Here is a 12,546-nt window from a genome sequence, read left to right on the forward strand (position 1 = left end):
ATTGTCTTTACACAGTAAAGATAATGCATGTGAAATTCACTACTGATCTTCCAGTTCTAAGCCAGGATAAGTCCAAATGCTTTTATGCCCACATCCCTTCAGCTTTCAGAGAAAACAGTAGAATTGTGTTTACATAACTATGCATAGTTTCTGGCAGTGCAGTTTGCACCCCTTTAAAGGTGAATAAACTCAGTGGGGAAAATTATACATTCTCTGCACCCTTTTCGGTTTTCCATGTTCTGTTCATTGACAAGTTTGAAGACTGTATTTCTAGGAAATGAAATACACAAGGCTCTTTCAACACTGCTTTTACTGGAGTGTTGAAAGTGTCAGAAGCTGTTTCTGAGAACAGTTTTTAGCCAGTAGGGGGTGAGGATGGTCTTGAAAAATAAGATTCAGGCCAGGCACAGTGGCTCACGCCTGTAATCCCAGCACTTTGGGAGGCTGAGGCGGGTGGATCACGAGGTCGGGAGATCGAGACCATCCTGGCTAACATGGTGAAACCCCATCTCTGCTAAAACTACAAAAAAATTAGCCAGGCGTGGTGGCGGGCGCCTGTAGTCCCAGCTACTCGGGAGGCTGAGGCAGGAGAATGGCGTGAACCCAGGAGGCGGAGTTTGCAGTGAGCTGAGATCGCGCCACTGCACTTCAGCCTGGGCGACAGAGTGAGACTCTGTCTCAAAAAAGAAAAGAAAAGAAAAATAAGATTCAGACATGACTTTCTAAACTATGGTGGATCATGATAAAAGCAATTACTCTTTTTTTTCTTTACTAAGCTATAGGGTTTTTAAACCCCTAATTTCAGTTCCACATTTAAAGACAGCTTGAATTCTTTCTCAGTCTTAGTTTAATAATAATACGATTAGACGTATGTCTGTAGAGTCTACTATTTATTTTGTATTTCAGATATATTGAATACATAATTTTGTTTATGTGTTTAGCAATGCAGTTGCAGGCGAGAGTGCTCTAGACCGAATGGCTTGTGGACTTGGTGGAAAGCTCGTTCTGCCGATGATCAAGGAACACATTATGCAAATGCTTCAAAATCGTAAGCTGTGTCCTTCAAATGCTAGAATAGTGAAGTTGTGCCCTTTCTAAAGCTTAAATTCTAAGATATGTTTAGACTGTTAAAAATTAATCTTGGCTAGGCATGGTGGCTCACACCTGTAATCCCAGTACTTTGGGAGGCCAAGGCAGGCGGAACACGAGGTCAGGAGATCGTGACCATCCTGGCTAACATGATGAAACCCTGTCTCTACTAAAACAAAAAAATTAGCCAGGCGTGGTGGCGGGCGCCTGTAGTCCCAGCTACTCAGGAGGCTGAGGCAGGAGAATGACGTGAGCCCAGGAGGCAGAGGTTGCCGTGAGCCAAGATCATGCCACTGCACTCCAGCCTGGGCGACAGATCAAGACTCCATCAAAAAAAAAAAATTAATCTTGTCTTTTTACCATCCATATTTAACCCAATTCATTGACATGAAATTGTCAATCCCAAAGAAAATGTACAGATTTACTTCCTTGCCAAAAATATTTAGATTTGAATTTGAAAGTGACATTATTTGAACTTTTAAGAAATATTAGAATGTTTGAATCATATAATCTTCTTTCATCCGTTATCTTTTATTTTTAAAAGAAGAAATTCTATCTAATGTTATCAAAAAAGAAAGTCTTTCTTTCTTTTTTTGCCCCTGACTGAGGTGATGGTGGAAGCCCACCTGCCTTGGAGGGCAGCTGTTGCTGTTATTGCTGTTGCTGCTGGTGGTGGTGTTGACATGGGATTTCGCTATGTTGCCCAGGCTGGTCTCAAACTCCTGGCCTCAAGCAGTCCTCCTGCCTCAGCCTCCCAGAGTGCTTGGATTATAGGCATGAGCTACCATACCCGGCCATCCTTTTTTATTTCTGTGAATATTTCCCTACTATTTGGTCAGTTACCTTTGTACCTATAATATATATCAATCCCAAAGTTGATTATTGTATATGTTTTATTTTCATTTGTCTTTTTTAATTATAAATTAATGTGTTCTTTTCTTAAATTAAAATGCAGAAGTTTTAAGTTAGAAATTTGTTGGTTTGTCTGGTTTTTGGTGGAGTCTCACTCTATTGCCCAGGGTGATGTGATCTCAGCTCACTGCAGCCTCCACCCGCTGGGTTCAAGCGATTCTCCTGCCCTTGCCTCCTGAGTAACTAGGACTACAGGCACATGCCACCATGCCCAGCTAATTTTTTTTTTTTTTGAGACAGAATCTCATTGTCAACCAGGCTGGAGTGCAGTGGTGCAGTCTTGGCTCACTATAATGTTCACCTCCCAGTTTCAAGCAATTCTCCTGTCTCAGCCTCCCAAGTAGCTGGGATTACAGGCATATACCACCACACCCAGCTAATTTTTGTACTTTTAGTAGAGACGGAGTTTCTCCATGTTGGCCAGGCTGGTCTCAAACTCCTAAACTCAAGTGATCCGCCCACCTCGGCCTCCCAAAATGCTGGGATTACCACATGAGCCACTGCACCTGGCCTAATTTTTGTATTTTTAGTAGAGATGGGGTTTCAGTATGTTGGCCAGGCTGATCTTGAACTCCTGACCTTAAGTGATCTGCCTGTCTCGGCCTCCGAAAGTACTGGGATTACAGGCGTGAGCCACTGTGCCCGGCCAACTTGCAAGGTTTTAAATTCATATTCACAGGTAACCATTGTTAACAGCTCTCTGAGACTTTCCTCTGACCTCATTTATGCATATACAGAGGGGATTTTTAAAGTGAATATACTGTATGGACACATCATATTTTTTAAGCTTTTGCTCAACAGTTTGTTGTATCACCACATAACAGCCTACCTCATTTTTTTTTTAATTGCCACATACATTCCACAATCCCTATTCCATGCTAATTGTTTTTATTGATTACAAATAATAATGTAAACACTCTTCTACAGGAATTCTGGCTTACCTTGTGTGAATATTTTTATAGAGTAGATTTAAAAAGCAGACATGAAGATCACACCATTGATACAGGATTTTTTTTGTTTGTTTGTTTTTGTTTTGAGACGAAGTCTCGCCCTGTCACCCAGACTGGAGTGCAGTGGCTCAGTCTTGGCTCACTGCAACCTGTGCCTCCCGAGTATCTGGGATTACAGGTGCCCGCCGCCACCATGCCTGGCTAATTTTTGTATTATTTAGTAGAGACAAGGTTTCACCATGTTGACCAGGCTGGTCTTGAACTCCTGACCCACCTGCCTTAGGCTCCCAAAGTGCTGGGATTACAGGTGTGAGCCACCGCGCCTGGCCTGATACATACTTTTAGAATCAAGTAGTCTAGTTGGGCACTTTTTCTGTTCATTTTTCTAAAAAGTAAATATACAAATGTTTTTATATTACGTTATATATACATATAACCCTTTCTAAAAAAATTTTGTTACTCTTTCCCAAATAAGAACTTTTTTACATCTCCCTCTACCAGCATGACATGTTTATAGTGTCTAATTGGTATTCCATCTGTAATTTTTTTCTGTAGCTGACTGGAAATATCGGCATGCAGGATTGATGGCCTTATCTGCCATTGGTGAAGGGTGCCACCAGCAAATGGAAGGAATTCTAAATGAGATAGTAAATTTTGTTTTACTTTTTCTTCAGGATCCTGTAAGTACCAGTAAATATATGATTGAAAATGATTAGTGTTGTAGCTTCAGGTGGAAACCTTATTGCTTTTACTAATGAAAGGGAACGTTTTCCAGCATCCACGAGTGAGGTATGCAGCCTGTAATGCCGTGGGACAGATGGCTACAGATTTTGCACCTGGTTTCCAAAAGAAATTTCATGAGAAGGTAAGTAACAAGTCCTCAGACACTCAAATCAGACTTTAGGAAGAGGGGTGGACATTTCACCATATATGCCCACTTGGTTTCATTTCACAGGTGATTGCAGCTCTGCTGCAGACCATGGAAGACCAAGGCAATCAACGTGTGCAGGCCCATGCAGCTGCTGCCCTCATTAACTTCACTGAAGACTGTCCCAAGTCACTACTTATTCCATACTTGGATAATTTGGTGAAACATCTGCATTCCATTATGGTACTTAAGCTTCAAGAGGTAAGTTTTAAGATCTGTAGGCTGCCTTCTCTTTGTAGATTAATTTGGGTTGATTTGATGGGTAAGAACTGGAGAAAGAGGGACTTGCAGCCTGACCATAAAGAATATAAAGTAAAAAAAACCAAGGAGGATGTTCGGAGTTGTGGAGTGATGAGTAGAAAAATTCAGATTTGACCAAAATGTGGGCTGATAACCGAAATTGGGAAAGATACAGCTAAAGGTCAGGTAAAATCAGTATATGGATCACCCTGAAAATAAGGCAGAGAAATTTTTGAACTCTGATTTATGTAAAGTGTGAAAAACCATTCTATGTTCTTAAATGCTGCAGGAAATCATCATATGGTAAGAAATTAGTGTAGTAGCATTGGGTGAGGCATACACAAAAAAGAGAAGATTTAAGGCAAGACCATCACACTGTCATTGTCCAGGAAGCTTAGATAGTAATAGTGGAAGAGGTGATTCTGAAAGACATTTCATGGGAAGCATTAACAGTTTGTTTCTGGCAGTTTGAATTTTAAAAGATGAAAGGGCCAGGCACGGTGGCTCACCCCTGTAATCCCAGCACTTTGGGAGGCTGAGGCAGGTGGATCACCTGAGGTCAGGAGTTCGAGACCAGCCTGGCCAGCATGGTGAAATCCCATCTCTCCTAAAAATACAAAATTAGCAGGGTGTGTTGGAACACGCCTGTAATTCCAGCTACTCGGGAGGCTGAGACAGGAGAATCACTTGAACATGGGAAGCAGAGCTTGCAATGAGCTGAAGTGGCACCACTTGACTCCAACCTGGGCAGCAAGAACAAAATTGTGTTTCAAAAAAAAAAAAAAAAAGATAAAAGAATAAATTTTAAAATGTTGACTATTCTAACCAAAGTGACAGAAACACAGAAGTTGTAGAAACAAGATCATTTTTGAGTATCCAGGTAAAAATGATTGTAGTTACAGCTGAAGGAAGGGATACAACCTGAAAACAATTGAAGGATGTTAGTCCAGCACAGTGCATGAGAGATGTAGATGTGAAAAGCAAGGATTTTAGCCCAGTTTGTCAAATGCAATGAAAATGGATTACTGTTACAAAAATGAAATGAACAGAAGGCATAGAAAGGCATAGAAAATAAAAGATATAAACCTGCTCTCAAATTGCTGTGAAAGTTTCTAATGCCCTCAATGCCTATACTTAATATGAACTGGTAGCAAATAGTTAACAAACCACAGTTTGTATAGCACTGGTGATTGGTCAGAGAGCAAGACAAACAAGAAATGCAATGTCTCAGAAGCCAAAGAGAGAAGACTTAAAAACAAAGGCCCAAGTGCTCACTATCAGATGACAGCAGACTAAGAATATGATAAAGGAAACATGCACGTGCCCGAAGGCAGACCGAGGTGGACACCAAGTTGAAGGCAGATAGGTTGGTTGGTTAAATCAGTAATGGATGGATCCAGCGTGACTTTACAGGTTTGGGTGGGTGGCTGTGGTGTGAGAGGCCCTGTGTACCCCTGCCCTTCCTGCAGTGAGGCACTATGTGGGTTTTTAAAGATAAGTGGAAGGAGTTGTTGGGATGGGATGATAGGAGGACAGTGTTCGTGAGGAAGAGTTGTATGAAGAGAAGGTAGCCTAGCGGAGGAGGAAAGACATTTCTCTGAGGCCAGCAGCACAGTCCATACTAAACATGGAGCAGAGGTTGAGATGCAGAAGCAGGAAGTGAGAGAACTTCCTGAAGACATGGTTGAATGTGTAACACAAGGTAAAGAACTCTGCTGAGAGTGTGGGTGTAGTTGATGGGAGGAATTATGAAAATCTGAAGTAGTAACTGGGTCAGGTTCATATGAGTCAATAAATATTGTATTTTATTCTTTAATTTATTTTGACATGGAGTCTTGCCCAGGCTGGAGTGCAGTAATGCAATCTCTGCTCACCACAACCTCTGTCTCCCAGGTTCAAGCGATTCTCCTGCCTCAGCCTCCCAAGTAGCTGGGATTACAGGCGTGCACCACCACACCCGGCTAATTTTTGTGTTTTGAGTGGAGACAGGGTTTCACCATGTTGGCCAGGCTGTTCTTGAACTCCTGACCTCAAGTCATCCACCTGCCTGGGCCTCCCAAAGTGCTGGGATTACAGGTGTGAGTCACCATGCCTGGCTTCCTTTTTTTTTGTTTTGTTTTGTTTTGTTTTGTTTTTAAGATGGAAGTCTTGCTCTAGTCAGCCCAGCTGGGATGCAATGGCACAATCTTGGCTCACTGCAATCTCTGCCTCCCTGGTTCAAGCAATTCTCCTGCCTCTGCTTCCCTAGTAACTGGGATTACTGGGGTGTGCCACCACACCTGGCTAATTTTTATTTGTTTGTTTATTTATTTATTTGTTTGTTTTTTTAGAGACAGGGTTTCACCATGTTGGCCAGGCTGGTCTTGAACTCCTGACTCAAGTGATCCGCCCTCCTCAGCCTCCCAAAGTGCTGGGATTACAGAAGAATTATTTTAAAATATTGCTGGTGACAGGACAGGCCCAGCAGCAGATAGGTAGTAAGCATTTGTTACTAGCTGGGTCAGAGAACACCAGGTCTTTGGTGCAGAGAAAAAGGTCATCTCATCTGTTTCAGCAAGACAGATGCAGGAGAAGGCAGCAAGTTTCCTTGGTGGGATCTTCTGGGGAGGGGGTGGTTAGAAGATAAAGGAAGGGGCCAAAGAGGGAATTTTCTTTATGACATAATAAGACAGCACAAAATATAAGTAGAGGAAATCAGTGAAGAAAAAAATGAGTATGAAGTGTAGGCATTAAAGTTGATGAACACAAAAATTTTGAGTCCATATCTATACTCAAGAATTAGCTGTGCTTTGAGACAAGACAAAAATGAGTAAGGGGTATTGTGTTAACAGAAGACAGAAAAAAAACTCACATAAATAGTTCAACATAAATTCTTTTTATAAAAATTTCCTCCAAAACCTGCAGTCTCTGCTTCTGGAGAGGTGGTCTCATTCTGCTGTTTCAGAAAAGCATTCAAGAACTTGAAGGGAGTAGTAATTGTAAATTTAAATACTTCTTCCAGTTTTCCTTTGAAGTAATAATTTGTGTGTCTTCCTTCTAGCTGATTCAAAAAGGCACCAAGTTAGTTTTGGAACAAGTCGTGACATCCATTGCGTCAGTTGCAGATACTGCAGAAGAAAAATTTGTCCCCTACTATGATTTATTTATGCCATCACTGAAGCACATCGTTGAGAATGCGGTTCAAAAAGAACTGAGACTTCTGAGAGGAAAAACTATTGAATGCATTAGCCTCATTGGTCTGGCTGTTGGGAAGGAAAAAGTAAGTAATTTCTATTATGTTGAATTTACTGTATATAACTTGGCTGTGGAGGCATTGAGAGTACTAGAGGGATTTTTTCCTTCTGATAAATGGTTTTCTGGATGCTTGTGTTTTTTTCCTTACTCCTTTCACATTGCTCCTGTTTTATATACAAATTAATTCCTGCCTTCATCTTTTCATTGTTTGGTTTGGTGTTTTTTGTTTTGTTTTGTTTTTGAGACCAAGTCTCTCTCATCACCCAGGCTGGAGTGTAATGGCACGATCTTGGCTCACTGCAACCTCTGCCTCCCAGGTTCAAGCAATTCTCCTGCGTCAGCCCCCCAAGTAGCTGGGATTACAGGCACGCGCCACCTCTCCCAGCTGATTTTTGTGTTTTTAGTAGAAGTGGGCTTTTACTATGTTGGCCAGGCTAGCCTTGATCTCCTGACCTCAAGCAATCAGCTCACAGGTGTGAGCCACCGCTCCCAGCCCGTCTTTTCATTGTTAATATTAAGGTTTCTTTTTAGCTCAGCTGTGCTCTTGATGCCTCCTCCTTTCCCCGCCACACACACTGTATCTCATGGGAGGTGTGTGGAAATCAGTATCCATGTTAGTTCCCTTTAAATGTGCGCTTGGAAACATGTCGCTTGCTTTCCTATTAATCTAAAATGCATCAAATGTTCTCTAAGAGAGAAATCTATGCATATAGATCTTCAGAAAATAATTACCAAGGACCATTGGCCAATGTGTTTCTCAGCCAACATCTCAGAATTGTTCAAGCTAATGCAAAAGAAATTTCTCTGTCATTGAACCCTCATGTTCTGACCCTCAGAATTATCATCAGGGAACCTCTGTCTTGCCTTCTTCAAAACCAGCATCAATATTAATTTATATTTGGAACTGGTTTCTGTGAGACACTGACCACTAAAACATTGGTATGTTTTATACCAATAAAATACTTCTGTGTCCCATACTCTATATATCTGGCTTTCATTTTCTCTTTAAAACGCTGCCTGTCTATACAATGGAGATTACCAGAACTGCAAAGAGTTAAGTGAAAATCATAGACAAAATTTTATGTAGTGAATTCTGTAAACAATCCAAAATTTTCTTTCTGAATTTGAATTCAGTTTTACTGCTTGAAATGCTTAAACCATAGTCTAACACCTGATGCCATTAGAAGTACCTTTATACTGTAGTCCACTGCCCTTCAGTGGAAAATATATTTTTCTAGAAAGTGAACTAAATCTGTCACAATATAGATGAGAATTTTTCAATATGATAGTTTTATCTATGGAGGTTATGACCTATGTGGGCAATGTAGTCAATTTTTTGGCAACGCTTTGCTAATTAAGAAACAAAATTCGGTAGCAACGAGTGTCTCTCTACGTATTTTCCTCTAGTTCATGCAGGATGCATCAGATGTGATGCAGCTATTGTTAAAGACCCAGACAGACTTCAATGACATGGAAGATGATGATCCTCAGGTAAGTGGTCTTAATGCGTTTGCCTTGATCTGCTAATGAGTTGTGGACAGCACACGGTTCAATATATTTAAAACAAAAGGAGTGATAGGTTTCTTGACATTCTGTCAACCCCTACTAGCAGAGACATTCTTCACTGATTTTCCTTCTGTTTCTCAAGCCACTTTTTCTAGTCTGTTGTCGGTTGCTCTTGCTTTCTCTGACTCTCGAGTTTTGGTGTTAGTGAGTTCTGTCCAAAGCTGTCTTATCTTCTCACTCCCATGGAGCAGTGTCACTCATAGACATGGCTTCCAGTTTCCTCTGTATGCTTGCAACTTTCAGATCTTCAGAATTGAAGTTTCATTTCTCCAGCATGTAATAGACATCTCCATTCAGGTGTCTCCTACCCCTTTGAAGTCTGCATGACCTCCCTCCCCTGGCAGAAAATACAGAACCCAAGAATCTCAGGACACACTGCTTGCCTCTCTGCCTATGAGCAGACAAAGGCATTTCATTAGGAGGAACCCCTGCCTCTCGACACATGTACATACACACATAGGTATATACACCCAGCTAACGCTTGCTCACAGTTCTTATCCTTTACAAGATTTTCCTGATCTGGTCAGTCTCAATGGTGGGCAGTTCCAGCACTGTGTTACAGTAACATCATAAATGTTTGTCATAATCTTGATGGTATTCCCAACGCCTGACATATAACACGGCACTCCGTAAATAATTGTTGAATTAAATTTTGACTTTACATAGCCACACTGTATTAGTTTAAATAGGAAAACATATCATTTTGCAGAGAAAGCGTGTTTTGTTGTTGTTCGCTTTCTTTGCAAAATGACATACAAATATACATGTATGTTTTGTATGTACCGAGATAACAGGCAGGAGGGATACTTAGCAGGCTGCTGACAGTAGGGAGGCTGAGGGGACTGTAAGCAGTAGGGAGGGTGGTAAGGACAAGGCATGTTGCTCACCTTTGTATCAGCCAGCATGTAGTTTCATGCCTGGCATGTGAGAAACACCCAGTACCTATCTGAAGAGTGGGTGGACTTTTACATATGAAATCATTAAGAGGTGGGGCATGTGTCTATCCATGCTTAATAAATAAAATAGGTAGGTGGATGACAGATACTGGGATAAGAATCACTTTCTAGGTTGCAGGGATGGTGAATGGAACCAGATTCTCTAGGTAATTTCAGATGATGAAGTCTGTGTAAACACAGTAATAGGAGAAGAGGTGTTTTAAATATACTCAGCCACTTAACGAGAAAATTATAACAGCTAAGGGAAAAGGATGTTTTGTTTCTTGGGTTTTAATAAATGTTTAATGAATGGAGTGGCAGGCAATAGGGATACAGAGTCAGATAAAATACATTTCTGTCTTCAAAAAATTTGTGACTGGGAGTTGACGAAATGTTTGGCTTTGTTTAGGTGATTAGTTTCATTTAGGTGATTCAGATGCTAAGAAAGAAAACTAGAATCACTTACTGAAAGTAGAAAGAAATACCCAAGGTTCTGGTCTTTGTCTTTTGCCTCACCTGCTGTCCATATCCCAGTGTAGGGTGAGTTCACAGGGATTTCATTATTGATTCTGAACCTTTTAAGTATATAACCTTTAGAAATGCTCTTATTGCTTAAGTACTGTAAACGTATCAATAAAACATTATTTCTATGAAATAAGGAAATGACTTTATCACATTTACCCATTGGTTTTTAATCTATTTTTTTAATTTTAAATTTTTTCCCCAGATCTCTTACATGATCTCAGCATGGGCCAGAATGTGCAAAATCCTTGGAAAAGAATTTCAGCAGTACCTTCCAGTGGTTATGGGGCCTTTAATGAAGACGGCTTCAATTAAGCCTGAAGTAGCCCTTTTAGATAGTAGGTGTCTTTAGAAGGACCTATCGGTTGTAATAGTTCTCTCTTTGTTATTATTTGTCATATGCATTTGTTTTCTTTTCCGTTAATAGCCCAAGACATGGAGAATATGAGTGATGATGATGGTTGGGAATTTGTGAACCTTGGAGATCAGCAAAGCTTTGGTATTAAAACTGCAGGACTAGAAGAAAAATCAACTGCTTGCCAGATGTTGGTAAGAGAGCACTATTTTTACTAAACTTTTGTTTTACATCTTATATTTATATACATTTTATATGAGTGCTTTTAATAGCTGCTAAAGAAATTACTTTGGAGAGCCAGGAATATATTCCTTAAAAAGCAAAGTTTTCTTTCCATTTTAAAGAAATCATGTGGATAAACCTTTCATTATCAGTGCTGTTTTAAATAGCAAAAAACAGCAAATAGCCCAAATTCCTGTTAGCGGGAAGACGAATGATAAATATACAGCCATTACAAAGAGTTTAGAATATAAGCTACACAAGGGAAGGATTTTTGTTTGTTTTGTTCTTAGTCTATAGTAGGTGGCCATGAAATATTTTTTAAACAAATTAACAGAAGTGTGTTCATGCTATTTAATGTAAAACAAAACTGGTATGATTTCAATTGTGTAAAAAAATAGATACAGCAGGAAAATCAAAATGTTCAGTTATTATCCCTTATGGTGCTTATGGTGTGCGTATGTGTATTTAGTTCCTAGTTTTCTTTATAAGCATGCGTTTTAAAGTGAAGGATAATACTTTATTTTATTTTATTTATTTATTTTTGAGATGGAGTCTCTCGTTTTCACCCAGGCTGGAGTGCAGTGGCATGATCTCGACTCACTGCAACCTCCATCTCCGGCGTTCAAGTGATTCTCCTGCCTCAGCCTCCTGAGTAGCTGGGATTACAGGCGCCTGCCACCACAGCCGGCTTTTTTTTGTATTTTTAGTAGAGATGGGGTTTCACCTTTTTGGCCAGGCTAGTTTTGAACTCCTGACGTCAGGTGATCCGCCTGCCTCGGTCTCCCAAAGTGCTGGGATTACAGGCGTGAGCCACCGCACCTGGCTAATACTTATTTTTAAAGTTAGATTTTAGAAATTATGGTATATTACAAATTTAGCAGTTAAGTAAACCTAAATAAAAGTTGCTTCAATTTTATTTTGTATTTATATTACATGTTCTAATTCATTTAAAAGTATATTTCTTATTGTCATCTACAATACTTAGTATCTATAAATTATAAACACTTTGGATTTTTGTGGGTTTTTTCCCCTCTCAACTGGAGAGCAAATACAAATAATAACATCTTAAAATGATCTTTAGATGTAGTAGAAGAGAATGAAACAATTAGGTTTTTTGGGGTTTCTTTTTGAGACGGAGTCTCACTCTGTCGCTCAGGCTGGAGTGCAATGGCTTGACCTCAGCTCACTGCAACCTCTGCCTCCTGGGTTCAAGCGATTCTCCTACCTCAGCCTTCTGAGTAGCTAGGATTACAGGCGTGCACCACCACGCCTGGCTAATTTTTTGTATCTTTAGTAGAGGCAGGTTTTCACCACGTTGGCCTGGCTGGTCTCGAACGCCTGACCTCGCGATCCGTCTAATTCTGTCACCCAGGCTGGAGTATAGTGGCACTATCCCAGCTCAGTGCCACTTCTACCTCCTGGGTTCAAGCGATTCTCCTGCCTCAGCCTCCCAAGTAGCTGGCGTTACAGGCAGCCGCCACCATGCCTGGCTAATTTTTTTATTTTTAGTAGAGATGGGATTTCACTGTGTTGGCCAGGCTGGTCTTGAACTCCTGACCTCGTGATCTACCCGCCTCGGCCTCCCAAAGTGCT

At 40.6% G+C, this 12,546-nt stretch overlaps 2 protein-coding genes across 3 annotated transcripts in view; both read left to right on the forward strand.

Annotated features, from left to right (window-relative positions):
- The window catches only part of IPO5 (importin 5), a 68,704-nt gene that overhangs the window by 44,838 nt on the left and 11,320 nt on the right, over nt 1–12,546 (forward strand). For both annotated transcript variants that reach the window (XM_050765962.1, XM_050765963.1), the window contains 8 exons: nt 942–1,048; nt 3,507–3,631; nt 3,727–3,816; nt 3,907–4,080; nt 7,160–7,378; nt 8,761–8,844; nt 10,582–10,714; nt 10,804–10,925. In XM_050765962.1, coding sequence (XP_050621919.1) covers nt 942–1,048; nt 3,507–3,631; nt 3,727–3,816; nt 3,907–4,080; nt 7,160–7,378; nt 8,761–8,844; nt 10,582–10,714; nt 10,804–10,925 — 1,054 coding nt within the window. The remainder of the gene's footprint in view (nt 1–941; nt 1,049–3,506; nt 3,632–3,726; nt 3,817–3,906; nt 4,081–7,159; nt 7,379–8,760; nt 8,845–10,581; nt 10,715–10,803; nt 10,926–12,546) is intronic.
- The window catches only part of FARP1 (FERM, ARH/RhoGEF and pleckstrin domain protein 1), a 461,133-nt gene that overhangs the window by 23,026 nt on the left and 425,561 nt on the right, over nt 1–12,546 (forward strand). The window lies entirely within an intron of this gene.

The sequence above is a fragment of the Macaca thibetana genome, chromosome 17 (genome assembly GCF_024542745.1).
Source record: "Macaca thibetana thibetana isolate TM-01 chromosome 17, ASM2454274v1, whole genome shotgun sequence".
Classification (NCBI taxonomy): domain Eukaryota; kingdom Metazoa; phylum Chordata; class Mammalia; order Primates; family Cercopithecidae; genus Macaca; species Macaca thibetana.